Raw genomic sequence first — 25,764 nt, forward strand, 5'->3', positions numbered from 1 at the left:
CAACAGCATGTATATGAGTAGACAACAGCATGTATATGAGTAGACAACAGCATGTATATGAGTAGACAACAGCATGTATATGAGTAGACAACAGCATGTATATGAGTAGACAACAGCATGTATATGAGTAGACAACAGCATGTATATGAGTAGACAACAGCATGTATATGAGTAGACAACAGCATGTATATGAGTAGACAACAGCATGTATATGAGTAGACAACAGCATGTATATGAGTAGACAACAGCATGTATATGAGTAGACAACAGCATGTATATGAGTAGACAACAGCATGTATATGAGTAGACAACAGCATGTATATGAGTAGACAACAACATGTATATGAGTAGACAACAGCATGTATATGAGTAGACAACAGCATGTATATGAGTAGACAACAGCATGTATATGAGTAGACAACAGCATGTATATGAGTAGACAACAGCATGTATATGAGTAGACAACAGCATGTATATGAGTAGACAACAGCATGTATATGAGTAGACAACAGCATGTATATGAGTAGACAACAGCATGTATATGAGTAGACAACAGCATGTATATGAGTAGACAACAGCATGTATATGAGTAGACAACAGCATGTATATGAGTAGACAACAGCATGTATATGAGTAGACAACAGCATGTATATGAGTAGACAACAACAGACAGCTGGCGGATGTACACGTGTTGTTTATCGCATGAGAGGTCTGGACTGTGACTGCGTCACACACACACCTCCTGTCCAGACCGGTCGTCACGGCAACCACAGAAACGGGACATTCTGATCAGGCTGTTCCCGGAAGAAGAGGAGACGGAAGATTTCATCACTTGTTATTTCACGCTGTCAGACGGGCCTATCGGGACACGAGCGCCTCACTAGCCAATTATTCTAGCGCCTTCTCTTTATTGGTCAAGCTGGGTTTAGCCATCTGGGTCCAATGAAAACTGTTCAGTGAAAACATAAACCCCCTAACCCCCTTAAACCATTCACCCAGGTGCCAAGCTCTGAATTTTTCTTCATGGTGTCTCGTTCATGTGATGTTGTGTGTGCGTGTGTGTGTGTGTGTATGTTTGTGTGTGTGTATATTCATGGTACTGTATATACATTCAGACTGTATATACGACACATACCTCACATTTGACACGGTGTCCGTCCCTCTTTCCTGGGTCCATAGGAGTGTTATATAAACGGGCGTAGTTCTCTCTGTGAGTTGGTCGTTGGGGCTCCATTGCTCTGTTCTACAGAGTGAGTCTGTCTGCTTTATGGAGCCTTGTCCAGCTGTCTCTCAGTAAGCCAAACCTACTACGCCATATTTCTCTATTCACACACACGCGCTCTGTCTGACACACACATGCATGCATTCATACACACCAACGGCTCACGTACACACTTTCTCTCTCTCACACACACCCACGCTGCTGTCACACACGGTGCAGAGTTGACCACCCCTGGAGGTGTCTAATGGTCGTTACTTTATCATCAGTCAGAAGCTGGCATGGCCTCATTAATTATGCTTAAGTAATGGCCCATATGCTAATGCCATGTAGCTAATGAGTAAACCAGGTTACAGTTAGCCTACATACTAGATTAGAGTTACATACTGTACATGTTGATGAATTACTAGCCCCAGAAACCTCACAGCACAGACAACAAAGCTCTATGTTAATGTAGAGTCCAAATGCCTTGTTATACTACACCTTGTTATCTGTAAAAGACAACAATAGAATCAAACAGGAAGCTAGACAAAGTAGGGTAGATGACACCTTGAGATAGACCACAGGTGTTTATGGAAGAGCTTGGACAGGCGGTTGCCAGTGCCGTCTCTCTTCCCCCTTGCAGGATTTTATGTCCAGCCTGTCAGGAATGTCTGGAATCTGTCTGGAATTGGTCATATCTTGACATGCCCCCCCTCCCCCGAATAGTGGCCTAAGATTAGCATCGAGAAGTGATAGTATTGTATTGTAGCACTTTCCACCTCAACCACCATTCATGAGTAACACTCAGCTTGTCAACCCGAGTACACGCCTCTCCTTCGGCGCCCACGCGGTTAGCACCCGGTTCGGATGCGGTCCAGACGTGGTCCCCAGGTTTGACAACACCCTCTCTGGCTCCTCTCCTCCAGGTATGAGTGCTCTGCAGTTGCAGAACCTGGCCACTTTAGCAGCGGCAGCAGCGGCGGCCCAAAACTCAGCCGGCCCCAACGCAAACCCCCTGTCCTCCAACGCGGCCTCCCTCGGAGCGCTGGCCAGCCCAGGTAACGCCGCTTCAGAGGGGGGGGGGGGGGGTCAAACGCGGGGGACACCTGCCCTCCTGTCCTACCACCACCATCATTTTCACTGTCGTCAGCAATACCATCATCTTCGTCATCATTGCTGATGATCGAACCATCTTCATCACCATCAGTAGTCATTGCCGTCGACACCCACAAGATATCGCTCCATGGTGTGTGTCCGCCACCTCTGCGTTTTGTTATTGTGTTACTGTTACCACGGGGACCACATGCAGTGTTCGTCCCGGCGCCTGCCTGCGTGTCTGTGTCTGACAGCACTTCACCTCCTCACCGTGTCATGTACACCATACGGCCATATCATTCCTTGTCCCACGCGTTGTGTGTATAACGTACTACAGCTCAATGTCGTCTGTGTTCGGTTTCCACACTGAGTTGTCTGTGGGTGGGTGTGGTTGTTTGTGTGGGTTTGTTGTGCCTTTAAAGTGACTCTCGTCTCTTCGCTTCACAAGCCCTCTGAGACACGGGAACTTTAAGTGCAGTGGAATTGTTTCCGGGGGAGGGATGGTTGTTGGAACCTTTATGTGTCGTGTGTGATCTGCCTCTGGACATGGCCAGGGTCTGGCGACTAGAGAGACAGACAGCCGCAGTCTCTGGAGGAGATGGGTTCATCTAGGTCACATTGAGACACTTTGCTCTCCTTCTATTCCTCTTCTTCACTCTCCTGCTTTCTCTCTCTCTGCTGTTCTCTTATTCTGCTCTCTCTCTCTCTCTGCTTTTATCTTATTCTGCTCTCTCTGCTGTTCTCTTATTCTGCTCTCTCTCTCTGCTTTTATCTTATTCTGCTCTCTGCTGTTCTCTTATTCTGCTCTCTCTCTACTTTTCTCTCATTCTGATCTCTCTCTGTTGTTTTCTTATTCTGCTCTCTCTCTCTCTCTCTCTGCTTTTCTCTTATTCTGATCTCTCTCTGCTGTTCTCTTATTCTGCTCTCTCTCTGCTGTTCTCTTATTCTGCTCTCTCTCTCTCTTTCTGCTTTTCTCTTATTCTGCTCTCTCTCGCTCTCTGCTTTTCTCTTATTCTGCTTTTCTCTTATTCTGCTCTCTCTCTCTGCTTTTCTTTTATTCTGCTCTCTCTCTCGCTCTCTGCTTTTCTCTTATTCTGCTTTTCTCTTATTCTGCTCTCTCTCTGCTTTTCTTTTATTCTGCTCTCTCTCTCGCTCTCTCTGCTTTTCTCTTATTCTACTCTCTGCTTTTCTCTTATTCTGCTCTCTCTCTTTGATTTAATCTTATTCTGCTCTCTTTCTCTCTTTGCTTTTATCTTATTCTGCTCTCTCTCTCTCTCTCTCTGCTTTTCTCTTATTCTGCTCTCTCTCTCTGCTTTTCTCTTATTCTGCTCTCTTTCTCTCTTTGCTTTTATCTTATTCTGCTCTCTCTCTCTCTCTCTGCTTTTCTCTTATTCTGCTCTTTCTCTCTCTGCTTTTATCTTATTCTGCTCTCTCTCTCTCTTTCTGCTTTTATTTTATTCTGCTCTCTCTCTCTCTCTTTCTGCTTTTATCTTATTCTGCTCTCTCTCTCTCTTTCTGCTTGTATCTTATTCTGCGCTCTCTCTCTCTTTCTGCTTTATCTTATTCTGCTCTCTCTCTCTCTCTCTCTCTCTGCTTTCCTCTTATTCTGCTCTCTCTCTATCTTTCTGCTTTTATCTTATTCTGCTCTCTCTTTCTGCTTTTATCTTATTCTGCTCTCTCTCTCTCTCTCTCTGATTTCATCTTATTCTGCTCTCTCTATCTTTCTGCTTTTATCTTATTCTGCTCTCTCTCTCTCTCTGTTTTTCTCTTATTCTTCTCTTTCTCTCTCTGCTTTTCTCTTATTCTGCTCTTTCTCTCTCTCTCTCTTTCTCTGCTTTTCTCTTATTCTGCTCTCTCTCTCTCTCTTTGCTTTTATCTTATTCTGCTCTTTCTCTCTCTCTCTCTCTGCTTTTCTCTTATTCTGCTCTTTCTCTCTCTCTCTGCTTTTCTCTTATTCTGTTCTTTCTCTCTCTCTCTCTGCTTTTCTCTTATTATTCTCTCTTTCTCTCTTTTTCTCTCACTCTGATTTTATTATTATTCTGCTCTCTCTTTCTGCTTTTATCTTATTCTGCCCTCTCTCTCTCTCTCTGCTTTCCTCTTATTATTCTCTCTTTCTCTCCTTTTCTCTCTCTCTGCTTTCCTCTTATGCTGCTATCTCTCTTTCTGCTTTTATCTTATTATGCTCTCTCTCTCTCTCTCTCTGCTTTCCTCTTATTCTGCTCTCTTTCTGCTTTTATCTTATTCTGCTCTTTCTCTTTGCTTTTATCTTATTCTGCTATCTCTCTCTCTCTCTGCTTTTATCTTATTCTGCTCTCTCTCTCTCTCTGATTTCCTCATATTCTGCTCTCTCTCTTTCTGCTTTTATCTTATTCTGCTCTCTCTCTCTCTTTGCTTTTATCTTATTCTGATCTCTTTTTTCTCTCTGCTTTTATCTTATTCTGCTCTCTCTCTCTGCTTTCCTCTTATTCTGCTCTCTCTCTTTCTGCTTTTATCTTATTCTGCTCTCTCTCTCTCTCTCTGCTTTCCTCTTATTCTGCTCTCTCTCTTTCTGCTTTTATCTTATTCTGCTCTCTCTCTTTGCTTTTATCTTATTCTGCTCTCTCTCTCTCTCTGCTTTTATCTTATTCTGCTCTCTCTCTCTCTCTCTCTGCTTTCCTCTTATTCTGCTCTCTTTTTTCTCTCTGCTTTTATCTTATTCTGCTCTCTCTCTGCTTTCCTCTTATTCTGCTCTCTCTCTTTCTGCTTTTATCTTATTCTGCTCTCTCTCTTTGCTTTTATCTTATTCTGCTCTCTCTCTTTCTGCTTTTATCTTATTCTGCTCTCTCTCTCTCTCTCTGCTTTCCTCTTATTCTGCTCTCTCTCTTTCTGCTTTTATCTTATTCTGCTCTCTCTCTTTGCTTTTATCTTATTCTGCTCTCTCTCTCTCTCTGCTTTTATCTTATTCTGCTCTCTCTCTCTCTCTCTCTCTGCTTTCCTCTTATTCTGCTCTCTCGCTCTGCTTTTATATGATTCTGCTCCCTTTTTTCTCTCTTATTCTATTCTCTCTCTTATTCTTATTATATTTCTTTTTCTTCCCTCCCTCTCTCTCTTTCACTCCATTTGTCGTCTCTCTCTCGTCCTCCCTGCCTTGCTCCTCCAGTTCCCTGGTTGCTGTCTTTTCTGGAGTAGCAAGTAACCGAGCGTGAATAAGAGCTTTGTTTAGTGTCTCTCTCTCATGAACCCATCACCCTTTGCCTGTCCTGCTCCCTGCTTTCACCCATCTGCTTAGCATAGGTTTGAATGTGAATTCTGCTCTCTCGCTCACTCTCATGTGTTCTGTGGTTACTAGAGCTACATTATTAGTGCACGCTCTGCTCAGTGCCAATGAAAGGCGACACTCTCCACCAATGACATTTCGACGGAATATTAGTATCAATTTAATAAAGACAGACAATTTACCATTGAGAGACTGTCTTGCTTTTCATTTGTACTAAGTCTATTTTAAGATATCCTCTTTTTCTGACGCAGGGTAAGTGTGACTGGACATGAGGGGTGTGTGGACAATATGTCCACTGGAAGATGGACACTTTCTGGACAATCAAATAAACGTCTGTAAAAGACAATTGTTATTCACTCACATTGTACTTAGGGACCATGTAGCACTTAGGCATGATCTTGTCACTCATGATCTGTTCTTTTGTATTTGTGTGTGTCACAATCGGGTCTGTGTGTGTGTCACAATCATGTCTGTGTGTGTGTCACAATCGTGTCTGTGTGTGTGTCACAATCGTGTCTGTGTGTGTGTCCCAATCGTGTCTGTGTGTGTGTCCCAATCGTGTCTGTGTGTGTCTGTGTCTCTGTTCTAGGGCTAAATGAACCTTGTAAAAAAAAAAAAAAAACATGTAACATGTATGCCGAGATATATCTCTGTCATACTTATATCATACTTAGGGATCCTAAGCAGGACTCTAGCGTAGGGTCTAGTTGGTCGTCTGGCGCTCTTGCCTGCCTGTCTGCCTGCTTTAGGTTTGGTCGTTACATGACCGCTTCACGAAGGAACAACCCAGTCCCTCACCTTTTCATCGCTACACACGCGTCCACAACTACTGTGTTCATCGTGCTCTGCATTCACATGTGTGAGGGATATTTATATGTTACATGGCAGCTACACTCATTTTTAGGACTTTCGGTGTTGAATGAGGGCAGAGATATGTACTTCCTGCCTGCCACTCTCCCCAGCTCCAGTTTGTCTGAGCAGGGAGGATGTTGTTGCTTATATCACTAAAACGTCCAATTGGATGCCTCCGCTTCTCTAACGCGCGTGCTTGTTGTCTTGTTCTTCCTTCCTCTTTTTCTCCCTCCCTCTCTTGCCCACTCCTTCCTCTCCTCCTCCTCCCCCTGGTATCCTCTCTTCCCGACAGCGGGCACCACAGCCAACTCCTCGGGCATGAACTCTCTGACCTCTCTGGGCACTCTGCAGGGCCTGGCTGGCGCCACCATGGGTCTGAACAACATTAATGCACTAGCAGGTAGCGTCAACAGTGAGTATTCACCGACCATCGGCCGCTCACCACTCATCTCACCACCACCGCCATCGCCATCACTCAGACACAGGGATACGCTGCTGTTGCAGAGGAACGTCATATCTAGAAACCACCTCCAGTCTGTGTTACAAACATGAATAATAATACTGGTAATGATCTAAAGACGGTACTCTAAACACTATCAAATTCCACCCAAGTCCCGGATCCAAACATCTGTCACTGTGACCCTCAAACTATGCCCGTGGTTGCCATGTGGCGTCCCTCTGTGTCCGCTCCCTGAGAAATCACCTGTTCAGCCTGGCTTTATGCTCCAGGCTGCACCCCCCCCCCCCCCCCCAACCCAACCCACCACATCCTCACAAAGACCACGGCTACCAATACATCCATCCATTTATTCATGAACCCATCCGCTTCCTGGTTGTGTCACACGGGGTGGTGCCTGTTGTAAGAGTGCTGCTGTTTGTGCTGTCGCTTTGTCCGCGTGCTGGTGCCGCTCCACGTCTGTGGGGTGTCGTGTACGTGTCACTGGTGAATCTGCACCCTCGTGTGTAAGTAGAGGTACATTTTTTTCAACAACAAAAAAACGAAAACACTTTTTTAGTAGAGGTGAAGAGAAGAAAATATTCTGCAACTCTTGGAAGAATACAGAAGTGGCCTTAATAAGGTATAAGTCTACGTGTATGAGATGAGCTGTGTCCCAGTAGTCGTACAGTAGCCAGTGAGTTTCTCTGATGGCCACACTTAAGTCTCTGTCCTGTCATGTCCTGCTACACCTCTGGGGGAAAGTCAAAGTGTGTCGCCTTAATCAGGGTTGTTATGACAGCAGAGATCCTGTAAAACCAGCCCATTCTCCACATATTCTCCCCTGACCTTTTCCTGCTTCTCCTAGAGTTGCCAAATCCGCTTTATAAAGCCCCCCTCCGCTCAAACACGATGAGAATGCCAGTTTCACATTGATCCCCCCCCCCCTTTCCCCTCCTTCTTTCATTGAAGCACATCTAGGCTTTAATTGAATCGTAAAGGTCAACGGTGCAATTATTCCTGAATAAATGAGTGACCTATAATTTCCAGCGCCGTGGTCATCATTTACCTCTCTGTCAGATGGTGGCGGGCGGCGGGTCATTTGGGAATATCGATCCCCTCACACTGTTGCCCTGCTAGGCAGTGAAGCCACACTAACAAGTGCAGCTGTCCTTTTTAACCTTGCTGCTCGTCGTTACCCTCTAAATGGCCAAATAAGAATGGGGGCATGCCGTTTGATGCCAGGGACGTGCCATTTGATTGGTGTTTGACATTGTTGGTCTGGGGTCTGATTGGTCTAACAGTAGTGAGGTGATTTCTCCTCTGTGTGAGTGGTGAAAATGGCAGAGAGCGATAGATTGAGCCAATATTGAGATATTGTTTTTTGAGTACACTAGCGGGTTCTGAAGTGTGGATGTTAAACTCATACGTTAGGCCTTGAGTGTCTTGTGTGTGTGGGGTGGGGGGCTAGGGATGTTGTCATGGTGATATTTCAGCGACTGGCTGCTTATTTCTGCTGTGGTGTTCCAGTTTGCATGGGTCAGGCCAGGCTCTCCATTCACCTCTGTGTTATGTGTTTTAATGTCTATTACATGTAGGACAAGTGTATTATGTGTGTGTGAGAGATAAAATAAATATTTTGTGCATATATTTACATATCCTGTATGAAATGTGTTTTACATTGTGTGTCTATGTATGTAGAGTGAGTGAGTGAGTGAGTGGGATGTTGAGTGTGTGTGTGTGTGTGTGTGTGTGTGTGTGTGTGTGTGTGTGTGTGTGTGTGTGTGTGTGTGTGTGTGTGTGTGTGTCAGTGTATGTTGAATGAATATGTGTGTGTGTGTTTACAGTGGGAAGAACAAGTATTTGATGCACTGCCGATTTTGCAGGTTTCCCTACTTACAAAGCATGTAGAGGTCTGTAATTTTTATCATAACTACACTTCAACTTTGAGAGACGGAATCTAAAACAAAAATCCAGAAAATCACATCGGATGATTTTTAAGTAATTCATTTGCATTTTGTTGCATGATATAAGTATTTGATCACCTACCAACCAGTAAGAATTCCGGCTCTCACAGACCTGTTAGTTTTTCTTTAAGAAGTCCTCCTGTTCTCCACTCATTACCTGTATTAACTGCACCTGTTTGAACTCGTTACCTGTATAAAAGACACACTCAATCAAACAGACTCCAACCTCTCCAAGACCAGAGAGCTATGTAAAGACATCAGGGATACAATTATAGACCTGCACAAGGCTGGGATGGGCTACAGGACAATAGGCAAGCAGCTTGGTGAGAAGGTAACAACTGTTGGCGCAATTATTAGAAAATGGAAGAAGTTCAAGATGACGGTCAATCACCCTCGGTCTGAGGCTCCATGCAAGATCTCACCTCGTGGGGCATCAATGATCATGAGGAAGGTGAGGGATCAGCCCAGAACTACACGGCAGGACCTGGTCAATGACCTGAAGAGAGCTGGGACCACAGTCTCAAAGAAAACCATTAGTAACACACTACGCCGTCATGGATTAAAATCCTGCAGCGCACGCAAGGTCCCCCTGCTCAAGCCAGCGCATATCCAGGCCCATCTGAAGTTTGCCAATGACCATCTGGATGATCCAGAGGAGGAATGGGAGAAGGTCATGTGGTCTGATGAGACAAAAATATAGTTTTTTGGTCTAAACTCCACTCGCCGTGTTTGGAGGAAGAAGAAGGATGAGTACAACCCCAAGAACACCATCCCAACCTTGAAGCATTGAGGTGGAAACATCATTCTTTGGGGATGCTTTTCTGCAAAGGGGACAGGACGACTGCACTGGATGGGGCCATGTATCGCGAGATCCTGGCCAACAACCTCCTTCCCTCAGTAACAGCATTGAAGATGGGTCGTGGCTGGGTCTTCCAGCATGACAACGACCCGAAACACACAGCCAGGGCAACTAAGGAGTGGCTCCGTAAGAAGCATCTCAAGGTCCTGGAGTGGCCTAGCCAGTCTCCAAAAATGAACCCAATAGAAAATCTTAGGAGGGAGCTGAAAGTCCATATTGCCCAGCGACAGCCCCGAAACCTGAAGGATCTGGAGAAGGTCTGTATGGAGGAGTGGGCCAAACCCCTGCTGCAGTGTGTGCAAACCTGGTCAAGAACTACAGGAAACGTATGATCTCTGTAATTGTACGAAATATTAAGTTCTGCTTTTATTGCATGACTTATGTCATGCAAATTAATTCCTTAAAAATCATACAATGTGATTTTCTGGATTTTTGTTTTAGATTCCGTCTCTCACAGTTGAAGTGTACCTATGATAAAAATTAGACCTCTACATGCTTTGTAAGTAGGAAAACCTGCAAAATCGGCAGTGTATCAAATACTTGTTCTCCCCACTGTATATGTATGTAGAGTGAATGTGTATGTTGAGTGTGTGTGTGTAATGTGTGTAGTGTATGTATAATGAGTGTGTACTGTATGTATAATGAGTGTGTACTGTATGTATAATGAGTGTGTAGTGCATGTATAATGTGTGTAGTGTATGTATAATGTGTGTACTGCATGTATAATGTGTGTGTAATGTGTGTAGTGTATGTATAATGTGTGTGTACTGTATGTATAATGAGTGTGTAGTGTATGTATAATGAGTGTGTACTGTATGTATAATGAGTGTACTGTATGTATAATGTGTGTAGTGTACGTATAATGTATGTGTGTAGTGTAAGTATAATGAGTGTGTACTGTATGTATAATGAGTTTACTGTATGTATAATGTGTGTACTGTATGTATAATGAGTGTACTGTATGTATAATGTGTGTAGTGTATGTATAATGAGTGTGTAGTGTATGTATAATGTGTGTACTGTATGTATAGAGTGTGTACTGTATGTATAATGAGTGTACTGTATGTATAATGAGTGTACTGTATGTATAATGTGTGTACTGTATGTATAATGAGTGTGTACTGTATGTATAATGAGTGTGTACTGTATGTATAATGAGTGTACTGTATGTATAATGTGTGTACTGTATGTATAAGTTGTGTAGTGTACGTATAATGAGTGTACTGTATGTATAATGAGTGTACTGTATGTATAATGAGTGTACTGTATGTATAATGAGTGTACTGTATGTATAATGAGTGTACTGTATGTATAATGAGTGTACTGTATGTATAATGAGTGTACTGTATGTATAATGTGTGTACTGTATGTATAATGAGTGTACTGTATGTATAATGAGTGTACTGTATGTATAATGAGTGTACTGTATGTATAATGAGTGTACTGTATGTATAATGAGTGTACTGTATGTATAATGAGTGTACTGTATGTATAATGAGTGTACTGTATGTATAATGTGTGTACTGTATGTATAATGAGTGTACTGTATGTATAATGAGTGTACTGTATGTATAATGAGTGTACTGTATGTATAATGTGTGTACTGTATGTATAATGAGTAAGTGCACTCTTCTTTTTGTACTGTTGGGTTTTATGTAAAGTTGCTCACATGCTCTCAGGTATGGCGGCCCTGAACGGAGGCCTGGGCGGCGCGGGGCTGACCAACGGCACGGCGGGCACCATGGACGCGCTCACACAGGCCTACTCAGGGATCCAGCAGTATGCAGCCGCAGCCCTGCCCACCCTCTACAGCCAGTCCCTGCTGCAGCAGCAAGGTGCCGCCGGCAGCCAGAAAGAGGGTCAGTGGGCGTGGGGTGGAGCCAGGGGGCGGAGGGAAGGGACAGGGGGAAGGAAGAGACAGGAGGGTGGAGGGGGTTCTGGAGAGTTGAGGGGGAAGTGAAGGAATCAAGCGGTGGAGTGTTGGGAGAGAGGTATGCACTCCCAGTACAGCCATAAGCTTTCTAGTGAGATTACTAATGCAACAACGATACTAACCACGGGTAGCCAGAAAACAGGTTGGGCACTGAGGGTAGAGGGGAGAGCATAGTGGGATAAATTGCATTAACTCTCTATAATCTCTTCACTCTGTATGTCTCTGGGTTTAACCCTTACCCGCTACTGTCCCATGTCTCTCTCCTGTTAGGGCCTGAAGGTGCCAACCTGTTCATCTACCACCTGCCCCAGGAGTTTGGGGACCAGGACATCCTGCAGATGTTCATGCCTTTTGGAAATGTGGTCTCTGCCAAAGTCTTCATTGACAAACAGACAAACCTGAGCAAGTGCTTCGGTACATCAGCACAAATGCACCAACACACACATACACCTGTGTATGAATTACATGTTGTATTCCTTTTCAATCATTTGAGTTTCTTCTACGTCTTTTACATCCTTTTGGGCACCCTCTCTCTCTCTAACTCGCTCTCCCTCTCTCTTCTCTTGTACCCGGTCCATTTCCTTCTCTGCCTCCCAGGCTTCGTCAGCTATGACAATCCTGTGTCGGCGCAGGCAGCCATCCAGGCCATGAATGGCTTCCAGATCGGCATGAAGAGGCTGAAGGTGCAGCTCAAGCGCTCCAAGAACGACAGCAAACCATACTGATCTTAGCACTAGGGCCTATCTGCTCCCATGTTACCACTGCTAGGGTAAGTCCCCGTACGAGCCACGACCTCTACACAGGGACGGGGGGAGGGAAGTGGAGGGAGGGGGGGGAAAACATTTGACCACCAGAGGGAGGCACTACTTTCTCCTTGAGCTTTTTTTATTTTTAGCTTTTTTGTTCAGCAGTATTATTTATTATTACTATTATCATTTTTTTTGTATTATCTTTCACATTAATGCTTCCATTACCACCTTTATTTTGTACCACTTTTTAAAAAAAAAGTAGCTATCATCGGTAGCTTTTTCAGTTGTAAAACATATTTAATTTTCTACGTGATTATTTATATACTGTTATCAGAAGAATTTCATTACTCCAAAAACAGAGTAAGAAAAAAAAACAAGCTATATGGTTTTGTTTGTTCTCTTTGTGAACCTGAGGCCTGATAAAATGTCGATATAAAGGGTTCATTTCTGACACACCACGCACCGATATGCACATGACCCTTGACCTCCTGGTGTTGGTTTCCCGGGCCAACCACCGCTGCTTCTCTGACCCCTGATGCCTGCTGACAGACACCAGGGAACAAAGGGTTAAAAAACAAAACTTAGTGGCCTCTCACCTGTTAGTCAGTCAACGACAGCATCCCATACAGTCCTCTATTTCATTATTATCATGACTCCAGTCATTTCTTTATGTGAAGAATGTTTATTTCACACTAAAACAATGTTAGCAAACTACGATTTTCTGGGTCAGATCACATTGGTCTTTGTTGAAAGGGATATTGTGTAGAACATTTTTAAAGTAACATCCAGAATCTGATGAAGGCTATGAGATAAAAAAATGTATGGGTGGGAAGTTAACTGAAAATACTTGATGTTTCTTGAGAGATAAAAAAATTAATTCAAAGTAGCGAAAGCCACAGGCCTGTACATTTTATTTGTAAAAAAAGCAGTTCTATTTTTATACAAAATTCTTACTGCCTCAGAAAAAAATGATTTTATTTATTGCCTATCGTTAAGTTATTGGAATCCTATAAAGAACCGAATCCGTTAGAATAGAACCTTGTCGAGTAGTCTTCTGAAATTCGGAACTGTAGAATTCTCTAGAACAGAGCCACGTTCACACCTCGCTCTGCCTCTGCTCCCTTCACTGTCATACACCTCTCTCTGTCTGTGCATCACATCTGTCCGTGATCAGCTCTTTCTCTCTCTCTCCCTCTCTCCCCATCAGTATCGGTACTTCACCTGTCAAATTTCAACCTTTCCTTGCGTTTCGTTTTTTTGTTCACGTGTTTGTTTCGTTATGTTTCGTTCGTTTGTACTGTACAAAAACTTTTCAACAGTTTCTCCCAAATGACAATCCATCCTCCTTGCTCTCCAGGAGCATGTGGTACTGATGGATATAACTTTGGCTGCTCTGTGTATGAGTGTGTGATAATGTGTTTGTACAGTAAATGTGTGTCTGTTAGTATTAATCCAAATTGTAAATCATTTTTGTAAAAAAAAAAAAAAAAAAAAAAAATAGCGAGAGATATAAAATTGTGGTGTTGACCTTATGACCTGGTGGTTTACATTGTTGTTTTGTTGTGTGTTGTTCCCCTGATTTTAATGCTGTAGTAATGTGGTGCCCTGGCTCTCTGTCCTGTGTGTAACTCTCTCCTCTCCCCTGTTTTCTTCCTATAGAACCCATCTCCATGCCTGTTAGCTCATCGTTTGCCTAGCATGTCTCTGTGGCGTGGCGTCCAAAAACCCAAAAAATACAAAAAGTCTCATCGTCCCGTCATTGTTTTCTGATGTCTTTTCTGAGCTCACCTGATCATAACCTGGTCTCCGCCTACTGACCTTTTGAACTTAGCGTGACCTTTTTGGACTTTTTTTGCATGTGACCTCATTTTGTTATATTTTGGGGAGGTGGGGTAAATGGGGTACATTGTGCATGAAGGAGGGCGGGAGGGAGGAGGGGGGGGGGGGGGGGGGGGGAGCGAATCAATGTGAAGAAGTATAGCATCATTCATACAAAAAGACTGAACTCTTACAGACAAAAACAAAACGTTTCTTTTTAAAAACAGAACAACCCTGTGGCAAAATGATTTCCATTAGATTTATTTAGTTAGGTTTAGTTTCCTTCTTTTATGTTGGGTTTCGTTTTTTGTTCCTTTTTTCATTTAAAGTAAACTTGAAAGTTCAGCACAGGGATTGGCATGCTGTCTTGTTTCTGGCTCCACTGGCAATATGAGGCCAGAAGCAGACACTGTCGGTGTCCATGAAAAATAGACTACTTCCAAACAGTTCTGAATAAAAACTGTCTGATCAATATTAGACTCTCTCAGAGCTCTGTAATTGTTTTTACATTTTTCAGGCAGTGTAAAGTTTTTTGATAAGGCCATTTTAAGTGGCTCTGTTTCTCATTAAAGTATATATAGAACCACTTTTTTCTAGAGTAGTTTAAGGTATTACAAAAATGTCAACAAAAAAAGACTTGCCCTGTTTGGGGGGAGAAATGCTACCTACGTGTCACCTTTTGCTGAACTGACTCACAGATAGACAATCCGTGGTTTAAATGCACATGATAAAGAAATGACCTATATTTTCTACTGTTTAAATTATAGAGCGAAAAAAAAAGAAGAAATGACCTGTAACCCGCGTTAACGTTGGTGCTTCTTGTGAGTTTAGTTTTGGTTTCATTACAAGTCTAACGGTCTTAAGTGTCTCATGTTTTAAAAGAGAAGACTAAAAAAAAAATCTGTTTACATGAACAATAGACAAAGCCTTTCATATGAATACTATTATAATTGTTCATTTTGTCTTTTTTATTTTAAGCAGTCCCAATTTGCAAAATTTCTTGTTGGGTAATTAGCTATATAAAATTTAAAAAAAATATATATATATATGAATATATAAATATATATATATATATATAACATGTCGGCTTGTGAAGCATCAATGTTAATATCATTTTATTTCTATCGTGGGAAACAATATTTAGATGTGTTTTGTTGTTCATTATAAATGTCATTTTCTTTTCTTATAAAGAAAAAAAAGACAAGATTGGTGGAGTTTAGTGCCAAAACTTGAAGGTACATTCTGTCTATAGCGCGTCAGTGTATTTCTGGTCAAATGATTTGATAACATGGGTATTTTATTAAGTGTTTTGTATGGATCCCTCATATGTAAAAATATAGATTTAAAAAAAGAGTTTGTTAACTTGCTATTCTGTGGTCTTGTTGCCTGAAACTGTTCATGTTTAGCTTTTTTTTTGTAAAGATGTAAAAAGTGCCCATGTGTCATATATATTATATATATATATATATATACACACACACCCACTCGCACGTACACACACTCAAGCAGACCTCACAGTTGACTTTACTTTGTTGTTGTGATTGAGAGCCCCTGAGTGTGTACGCCTCTACAGTCCAGTTTCCATGTTCCTGCCCACCAGTCTTTACATTACTGTTCACACGCTCTCTCTATCAACATGTCACTCACACAGACAGTTCTCACATGAGCCATTATACCGAGCATTCTTCAAAGCCTTATCACAAGCCTTTACATGAACACTCACATGAACACACATTCTCGCCAAACACTCTCGCTTCATCCTTTCGCTTTGACAAATTGCAAGCCTTATTTTAAGCTTCATCTCTCTCATTATAACCTAAATCAAGGACAAGTGTTTAGTTGAAGTTGCTACAGACTGGGAAGGGGCATCATTATTTGCTGGTCATGTATGTGTCACCTCAAACAACATGAATGCGTTGCTTTCATAAGGTAAGTGAAGGGCAAGACTTTCCCACACAAGCCTCAAACCCTCCCCAGACCCAGACAAAACAACGTTGATAGTACAGAATGATTTTCAGCTGTTTGGTTTTGTTGTTTCTTCAGTTGACAGTTTCTTATGGACATGTACCAGTATTGGTAATTACACCATTATTACAGAAATATGTTTGCCCTGTTGTAAATGTTGTGTAATGTAGTGTAACTGGCCAAAACAGTGTTGAGATGCCAAAGTATTACGTCAAGATTCTCATAGTCAATCCGTTTACATGACACAATGCTGTCTGTCCGTCAGTCTCAGTATTCTGTAAAACTGCCCCGATTCCCTTCCCTGGAAACCTAGTTTACGGTCTGCAAAACGCAGCACTATTTTATACAAAAACTCACCAGTCGCCTTAACCAGGGAGTGTTGTATCGAAAGACTTGTCTAATCGGATCTAAAAATCTGTATGTAAGTAGGTGGTGTTTGCCAAGTCTAAGTGTACTGTATTGTACTGTACCTCCAGCTTCTCCAACTCTGGGTAAGCGTGTCACCATTTTGTCCCACAACGCAGAGTAGAGAGGCAAAATGGCCACCTTCTTCTTTAAGTGTGGCTCTCAAACTGACAACCAAGGGAAAATAAGTTACTGTTATCTGTTCCATCGTCTTTTTACAGAATAACAAGGTTTATTTGAAATACCGAGCCAAATGGAGGAGGGTTTGTAAAGTGCAGACAGGGGAAATAAAATGAGATGAAAGGGTAACTATCTTGTTCAGTTCTTGGACAGCAAAACAACCGTCTCGGCCAAGAGGCAGAGCCTTTACCATGTCAGATGACCAAGTCAATGCCAAACTTCAGTTGAGTCCATAGCATATCAAATTGACATTTCCTAAAGCAGTAAGCATGAGTAATGCCATAAAAACCGCTCTAACTACCTGCATAAAAGTAATCAGGATTGCCAATATGTCATACTACACATATATCAATGTTAATAGATCATTTTGTCATTAACGTGAGCTGATTGTAGACTCCTTATAAGACAGCTGCCCTATTAGGCCTCAGACCCTTCAGGAATCCTCTCTGTGAGGAACATCTTTGCACTCTAAATACATTAGGCAACATAAACAGACAACAGAGTTACATCAACTCACGGTGCAGCATAATGGGTTGCAGGCGTAGAGGCTTGGGTTTTTCTGTTTGTTTTCGGTTCATCCCTTAGCCAACTACTTATACTTTGGGAGATGTGTGTGTTTTTACAGAACTTAAGCATCCCCCAATTCCCAGCTCGCTCGCTCACACACACACACACACACACACACACACACACACACACACACACACACACACACACACACACACACACACACACACACACACACACACACACCACAGGTTGGCACAGTGTAGTCTGATTGAAGTTGCAGTCTGTTAGATGTTTATGAAAAAGCACAAGAGTGTCCTCCGCAGACAGACCGTTAGACAGGAGTGTCTGTTGAGTGCCTCACATCTCAGGGGCTGTCATCACCGATGCTTGTTGTAATCTTTCAATCTTGTCACTGTTCCGTTCTCTGTTCTCTTTTTTTTTATTTATTATTATCTAAAGTGCTATATCAAACAATGACATTTTAAAGGATAAAAAACAACTTGTAGTTTCTTTGCATTTTGGCTTATTATGTCTAGTTTTGGGGGGTAATGTTTGTTTTCTCTCTCTTTCTGTGCCGTAAAGAGCTTGTTGTCTGTAGATTAATATAATTTTGTTTGATTCTAAAGGATTTCAATAGTTTTAAGTATTGTCTTGAGAGAAGCCAAAGTCAATGCATTTCAGTGGATTCTGTAAGCGTATTGTATGTTTGTTTGACAACACTTCGAAATCTGTCATTGGATGGGATTGGAAAAGTACAAAAAAAATGCAGGCTTTCCTATTTCTACAAATGATTGTACTTATGCATTTTGTACCAGTGAAACTTTTTATACTGGAGATTAAAGGAAACAAAAAAAACTATTAGAAAAACAAACCTGTCTGGCCTCATGATGTGGCCTGACCTTTGTTGACTGGTTCCCCGAGTATGATTTATAGCTGGCATCAAGAACGTTGTCTTTTAATATACGATTTTCTAGAAGAACTTTGGCTTGGTTTCTTTAATTAATTAACTTCTTATTTTTCCGTACTTCAGTGTTGTTCTTTTCGCAAAGAGGAGTTAGGCGAGTGTTGGTTTCTTTTTGGCTTATAAATAGTTATAGCCGTTTGTCTATACAAAAAAAAAAAAACGGTAAGTTTCATTTAACTTCTGTATTGTGACGTCTACATGATAAGACAATTAGGAATATAAATATTTAGTCACCTTCAGTGGATTAATGTATTAGTTTCATTAAAAAAAGATGCTAATTAGAGGTTTTTGCTTTTAACTGTTGAGATTTTTCTGGTTTCTCTGTCCCCTGTGAACTAACTGTGTAGCTGAAGCAGTCAGAATTATTTTTGTAAACGTATGTTCTTGTGTGATGCAGTTACTTGCTTCTGTCTCCGATATTAAACCATTTTTCCTAATACTCGTCTCTGTGTGTGTGTTGTTGTTGTTGTCGTGTTCCAGTGGCTGTCTGATGTCGTAGTGTTTCACACAACCCCACGTTTCACGTCTCAATCTCTCCTTTTCCTCTCTGGTGTTTGTTCCTTGTTTTACACATAGTACAGTTGATTTCATCCCCAAGTGACAACTCACTATGGTGTCCTCAGTAAACATGGTACATATACATCAAGGTGTGTCTATGTATATTACTTTGTAGCCCAAGATGATGTGACAGTTCATCACCTTTTGGAGAAAAATTCATTTGTCAATCAAATTTGGAAAACAAAATTCTACTTTAGGCTATGGTGCTCGGGGGCCATGATAATGACAAATATTTCAACAAGAAATAGCTTGACAGGATTTTGTGAGTTGTAGGAACACAAAACTGTTATCTGACTTAACCACTCTCACAACAATTGAATTATCATAAATCGAGCTCTGTGCCTACCGGCCTTGCGTCATCCTCCAATGAGTCTCTGCCTGACTACCTAATTGGCCGGAACGTTTCAAAAGAGGGCAGGTCTTTCTGCTTTCCCTGATTAGGAAACGGCTGCTATTGGCCAATGTGAGGGTTCCCTCATCAGGGATTGGCCTGTGCTGTACACTGTTCTGGGCATGGTCTGTCTACTATGTCTGTGTCCAACTCCACTTCTGTACCGTGTCAGTACTGCATCCCCTAATATGTAGAGAAATAGGAAAGGAAAGAGTCAAAGCTACACCCTTTAAACATAGATTCCCTATCAATTTGACCTATGACAATGTATCCAAATAAAGAATTTATTTCACCTTTATTTAACCAGGTAGGCTAGTTGAGAACACCTTTATTTAACCAGGTAGGCTAGTTGAGAACATGTTCTCAAAGAATGATGTGTGTACTTTTATAGAAGGATTTTACACCGTGTGTGTCTTGCTACATTTACTGGACCCTTCATTTCTACGCCTCACAACAATTTTGATCTATAAAAATGAGGTCTGGCTGGTGCTGGAGGCAAACAACTGCAACGATTCAGGCTTTTTTTTGTTGTGCCATGGGATAGTCTATTCTTTCATCAGTGCAATACTCAACCAAGCATATTATGAAATATTGATTGTAGGTTTTTAGGGAGGACATACAATACAACTCATGTAGCGTGTGGTTCATAACCGTGGGTAGATTACTATTATCATAATCTCGCCTAGAATTTCAGAAAGAGGATCAGGTTTTTCTTTCTCTCATGTGGTTATCCATTTTCCGATCCACAAACCAAAGCCAAAGGAGGTGGGGGAAAGGTATTTTAAAAAGCACATTTAATGCTTTACCTGTCTGACAGAAAAAGGGGACGCGAAGAAAAATTGCTCCAATTAGGCCGTGTCAGGTTGACATTATTATGAAATGTATTTATTTATTACAATTTGCACACACTCAACCTGGTAAATATCTAAACCTACACTGATACAAAACATTAGGAACACCTGCTCTTTCCATGACATAGACTGACCAGGTGAATCCAGTTTCACGCTCAACAGTTTTGTGTGTATCAAAAAGCATTGGAGTCAACATTGGCAAGCATCATTGTGGAACGCTTTCGACACTTTGCAGAGTCCATGACCTGACAAATAGGGGGAGACGGGTGAAACAATACTAGGAAGGTGTTTTCACCGGATTTGAGTTTCGCATTCAGGACTGCGAAAGCAACTCTACCATGTTATCACCTGCTATCAAAAAGGGCCAATCAGGTAGGTGCACACTCACTATGACCTCTGACCTCACCTGGAGAATACAGCCACATGTCAGGTAAGATCCTCCAACACATAACATCTAAGTAACATGGTAAAGTACTACGTCTAACCAGGTAATCCACATCGCTAGGTAATCCAAATCAGGTAATCCAAATCAGTCAAACATCAGATTATGCTAATGTATTCATGACACATGCCATCAGGGTCACTTATTTAAAAACGTGTATTCAGGCAAGGTACGGTCAAGATAGTAGTAGACACTAGCAATAATGTTATCATAGACTAATAGTAGTGAAATAGTAGGGCACTGACAGTTACAAATGATATACAAGTAATACACTGCACTATGTTTATACTATAGAATAGTCTGAGAGAGAACTGTCAGACACAGCAGTGTTTACATCACCGCTACACAGAACCTCTCCATAATTCAAATGCTCAGACACCCTACAGGGATACCGGCACAGCACACACTTCCAACACAACACTGCCACACTCTCCCTCTACCAGACTCCCTATGGGGACAGTGAAAACACTTCCTGCTGTAACTGGGAGGTGTACTTTCCAGACACTTCTACAAAGGAAAGAAAGAGGGAGAGAGAAACAAACAGGAGACTGGAAAGGGAGAGAGAACAGGAAATTGGGAAAGTGAGAGGGTGAGAACAGAGGGGTGTACTACAAAGCAGGATCAATGAGTTAGTCCATGGTGCGGGAAGTTTTGGAATGGGGGTGCTGTCGGCAGGGGGGGGGGGGGGGGGGGGGGGATAAATAAACACTGAACTAAAATATAAATGCAACATATAACAATTTCAAAGATTTTTACTGAGTTTTAGTTAATAGAATACATTCATTAGGCCTTAAATCAATGGATTTCACATGACTGGGAATACAAGTATAGACCATAAAAAAAGGTAGGGACGTGGGTCAGAAAACCAGTCCGTATCTGGTGTGACCATTTGCCTCATGCAGTGCGACATCTTCTTTGCATAGAGTTTATCAAGCTGTTGATTGTGCCCTGTGAAATGTTGTCCCACTCCTCTTCAATGACTGTGCGAAGTTGCTGGATATTGGCAAGAACTGGAACAAGCTGTCGTACACGTTGATGCAGAGCATCCCAAACATGCTCAATGGGTGACATGTCTGGTGAATAAGCAGGCCATTGAAGAACTGGGACATTTTCAGCTTCCAGGAATTGTGTACAGATCCTTGCAACATGGGGCTGTGCATTATCATGCTGAAACATGAGGTGAGGACGGCGGCACAATGGGCCTCAGGATCTCGTCATGGTATCTCTGTGCATTCAAATTGTCTTTGATAAAATTGAATTGTGTTCGTTGTCCGTAGCTTATGCCTGCCCGTACCATAACCCCACCGCCACCATGAGGCACTCTGTTCACAATGTTGACATCAGCAAACCGCTCGCCCACATGAAGCCATACATGCTGTCGGCCATCTGGTTTCTGACAGTTTGTGCAGAAATTCTTCAGTTGTGCAAAGCCACAGTTTCATTAGCTCTCCAGGTGACTGGTATCAGATGATCCACCGGGTGAAGAAGCCGGATGTTGAGGATCTGGGCTGGCGTGGTTACACATGGTCTGCGGTTGTAAGGCTGGTTGGACGTAGTGGCAAATGTTCTAAAATGACGTTGGAGGCAGCTTATGGTAGAGAAATGAACATTCAATTATCTGGCAACAGCTCTGGTGAACATTCTTGCAGTCAACATGGCATGCTACCTCAAAATCTGAGACATCTGTGTCATTTTTTTTGTCGCCAGCACAAGGTGCACCTGTGTAATGATTGTGATGTTTAATCAGCTTCTTAATATGCCACACCTGTCCGGTGGATGGATTATCTTGGCAAAAGAGAAATGCTCATTGACAGGGATGTAAAGTAATTTGTGCACAAATTGAAATAAATACGTTTTTTGTACTAATGGCAACTATCTGGAATATTTTATTTTAGCTCATGGAACATGGGACCAACACTTTACATGTTGCATTTATATTTTAGTTCAGTGGAGATATGTCAAATCAAATCAAATTGTATTTGTCACTTGCGCAGAATACAACAGGTGTAGGTAGACCTCACCGTGAAATGCTTACTTACAAGTCCTTAACCAATGCTGCAGTTCAAGAAATAGAGTTGAGAAAAGATTTACTAAATAAACTAAAGTAAAAACAAAATGTTCAAAAAGTAACACAAGAAAATTACATAACAATAACAGGGCTATATACAGGGGATTGGTTAGGAGCCCATAAAATGTGTGTTTGGTTGTCAAGTCAATTACCCATTTCAAGCTTATCTTTCTAAAAAACAAACAATGTATTTCAGAAAATTCAGGTACGTTAGCTGGCTAACTCCTTGATCTTGCTTTGTAGCAAGAGCGCAACTTTCACTGGGGACACACATTCTGAAATTGCATTTTTGTCCCCACCCCAGTTTTATCATTGTAATGGGAAACAAAACAAGGCAACGGTGTGCTTTGGAACCATGCAGACGTTTCTGGGCGGTCGGGTAGGCTGTTAGGAGTGTTTATAAGGACTTGATTTAGGACCATGCGGACACCACAGAGCGGGCTGACAGGCTTTGTGAAGGCTGGCTGGACCAGCACAGGAGAGTTGAGCATAGTTCAGTGTATGCGTTACAGTCTTTCACCGAGTTGGAAAAGTAACAGAAACTAGCTACTCTTTAGGTGACTGCTATAGCTGGCAAGCTAACTGCTGTTTAACTTCACAGAAGAAGAAAAACTAAACTAGTGTTTATTTGCAGGGCTGAGCTAGTATTGTAACTGACGTGTGACGTTAGCTAATGTTTCATCCTCTCTCGACTAAGGTGAATGAATAAGCTACGCTAGCTAGTAGCCACCACACAGCCAGGTCAGCTCTAGCTTCTAGTTATCTGTCAGGTAGTGAGTGATATGAGGTGGCTATTATTACTATCTAACAGCAGTTGTTTGTACGGACATGTTTTGTTGCCTTTGTTTTGTCACGTTTCAGAAGTAAATTAACTTGGCAAGCTTTCGCCAGTTGATGTCCCGTTAGAGAGAGAGAGCTGGCCAAAAGTTGGCTTTCATTACAGTGGTGACCCGTTACTCAGGGCTATTCAATACACACAGTACCAGTCAAAAGTTTGGACACAACTACTCATTCAAGGGTTTTCCTTTATTTGTACTATTTTCCAAGGCAAAGGGTGGCTACTTTGAAGAATCTCAAATATATTTTGATTTGTTTAACACATGATTCCATATGTGTTATTTCATAGTTTGTCTTCACTATTATTCTACAATTTTTTATATTAAATAAAATCATGAACATTTTGGTCCGATCCTCATTACGACGAGAGCCGTGACAGAGAGAGAGAACAGGAGATGGGAAAGTGAGAGCTGGTGAGAACAAGAGATGGGAGAGTGAGTACAGGAGATGGGAAAGCAGTGGTATAAAGTACTTAAGTAGTACTTTAAAGTATTTTTTTTTACTTAAGTAGTTTTTCGGGGGTATCTTTACTATTTATATGTCTGACTACTTTTACTTCACTACATTCCTTAAGAAAATATTGTACTTTTTACCCCATACATTTTCCTTGACACCCAAAAGTACTTGTTACATTTTGAATGCTTAGCAGGACAGGAAAATAGTCAAATTCACGCACTTATCAACAGAACATCCATGGTCATCCCTACGGCCTCTGATCTGGCGGACTCACTTAACACATGCTTTGTTTGTAAATGGTGTCTGAAAGTAGGAGTGTGCCTGTGGCTTTCCGTAAATTGAAAAAAAAAAAAAAATGGTGCCATCTGGTTTGCTTAATATAAGGAATTTGAAGTTATTTATACTTTTACTTTTGATATTGAAGTATATTTTAAATCAAATACTTTTACTCAAGTAGAATTTTACTTGAGTCATTTTCTATTAAGGTATCTTTTATTTTACTCAAGTATGATAGTTGGTGACTTTTCCACCACTGTGGGAACGTGAGGGAGAGTGAGAACAGGAGATGGGCAAGTGTGAGTAACGATGTTCGTCTGAGGAAGGAGTAGACCAAAGCGCAGGGTGGTACGTGTTCATATTTCCTTTAATTAACTGAACACTAAATACAAGAGAATAAATGAACACCGAAACAGTCCCGTATGGTGCAAACACTGAAACGGAAAACAACTACCCACAACCCATAGTGGGAAAACAGGCTGCCTAAGTATGGTTCTCAATCTGAGACAAGGGTTGACAGCTGCCTCTGATTGGGAACCATACCACGCCAAACACCTAGAAATATAACACACAGAACCAAAACATAGAATGCCCACCCCAACTCACGCCCTGACCAAACTAAAATAGAGACATAAAAGGAACTTAGGTCAGGACGTGACAGAGCGGGTGAGAGCAGGAGATGGGAAAGTGTGAGAGAGAACAGGAGATGGGAAAGTGAGAGCGAGAGAGAGGAAGAGGATTGTTTGAGCCTAATGAAGATTAATCACCCAGAGAGGCAGCTGTTGCCCCCCACCTCCTAGCAGAGATACAGGAAACTCATCTAATCTATCAAAGTGCTCATATTACAGCTGAGGTTTGTCGACAGGCGGTACGCACACTCCAAACAGATTGAGGTTGGTGCTGCAAACAGACAGAGACATCCCAGTCCCACTGGCTGTAAAGGGAGGTGACACTTTAAAAGTGGCCAATATGCTGCTCTAATTATCCTTCTATAAATGAATGACACCAATGTCTATGGACATCGCAACAGACACGAGTGCATCTACATCATGGGAGCCAAAGGGTGTCCCTGGCAGAGCCCAGAAGACCACAGTAAGATCTACAAGGGATCTACTACTGGTAGGTTAACTCACAGTGGGTCTGGGGTTGAGACCCTGTCTTATAACCTAGAGGTCATAGGTTCAAATCTTATATCTGGCACTTTTGTCTACAATTCTGCATCTCTCAACGTTAAATATATAAGAGAAGAGGCAAAAGTGTGATGGAGTCAGTGTCTCTGGGGATAAGTCTACTTTGAAGCTAAGGTTTTGGGGTTCAAGTCTCACCTGTGCTTTTGATTACATTTCTGCACCTATCAATGCCACAGAGTAAGGATCTTGCCCCCTAAGCACCAGGTTGTAGGTTTGATCCTAGGTGCCAGCTCCTGGGCATGGTTACCTAATAAGGACTGCGCTGGTCAGTGAGTCAGAGCCACTTGGGGAGCTCATGCCACACAAAGTGGCATTGGTTGGAAAGGCATGATAAGCAGAGGAGGGGAATTCCTGGGGTTCCCCACTGCGTTTCCAGACAATAGGTTACCTTTTCTGGGAGTTTTTCTCCATAACCATTGCACTTTGCAGGAGAGGGGATCCCAGGTATTCATCCTCATGAAATCTGACAGCCTTCCAACTATCCCAGAGTGTCAACACGACCAGG

The 25,764-nt window shown here is 42.0% G+C and overlaps 1 protein-coding gene across 31 annotated transcripts in view; it reads left to right on the forward strand.

Moving 5' to 3' along the window:
- The window catches only part of LOC110490359 (CUGBP Elav-like family member 2), a 247,022-nt gene extending 228,393 nt beyond the window's left edge, over positions 1-18,629 (forward strand). For 6 of the 31 annotated variants that reach the window (XM_036944699.1, XM_036944692.1, XM_036944698.1 and 3 more), the window contains 6 exons: positions 2,128-2,259; positions 6,697-6,816; positions 11,328-11,525; positions 11,870-12,013; positions 12,197-12,368; positions 14,008-18,629. In XM_036944699.1, coding sequence (XP_036800594.1) covers positions 2,128-2,259; positions 6,697-6,816; positions 11,328-11,525; positions 11,870-12,013; positions 12,197-12,324 — 722 coding nt within the window. In that variant the 3' untranslated portion in view covers positions 12,325-12,368; positions 14,008-18,629. The remainder of the gene's footprint in view (positions 1-2,127; positions 2,260-6,696; positions 6,817-11,327; positions 11,526-11,869; positions 12,014-12,196; positions 12,369-14,007) is intronic. The other 25 variants (XM_036944708.1, XM_036944716.1, XM_036944714.1 and 22 more) reach the window with 15 other exon arrangements.
- The last annotated feature ends 7,135 nt before the right edge of the window (positions 18,630-25,764 follow it).

The sequence above is a fragment of the Oncorhynchus mykiss genome, chromosome 15, assembly GCF_013265735.2.
Source record: "Oncorhynchus mykiss isolate Arlee chromosome 15, USDA_OmykA_1.1, whole genome shotgun sequence".
Lineage (NCBI taxonomy): Eukaryota > Metazoa > Chordata > Actinopteri > Salmoniformes > Salmonidae > Oncorhynchus > Oncorhynchus mykiss.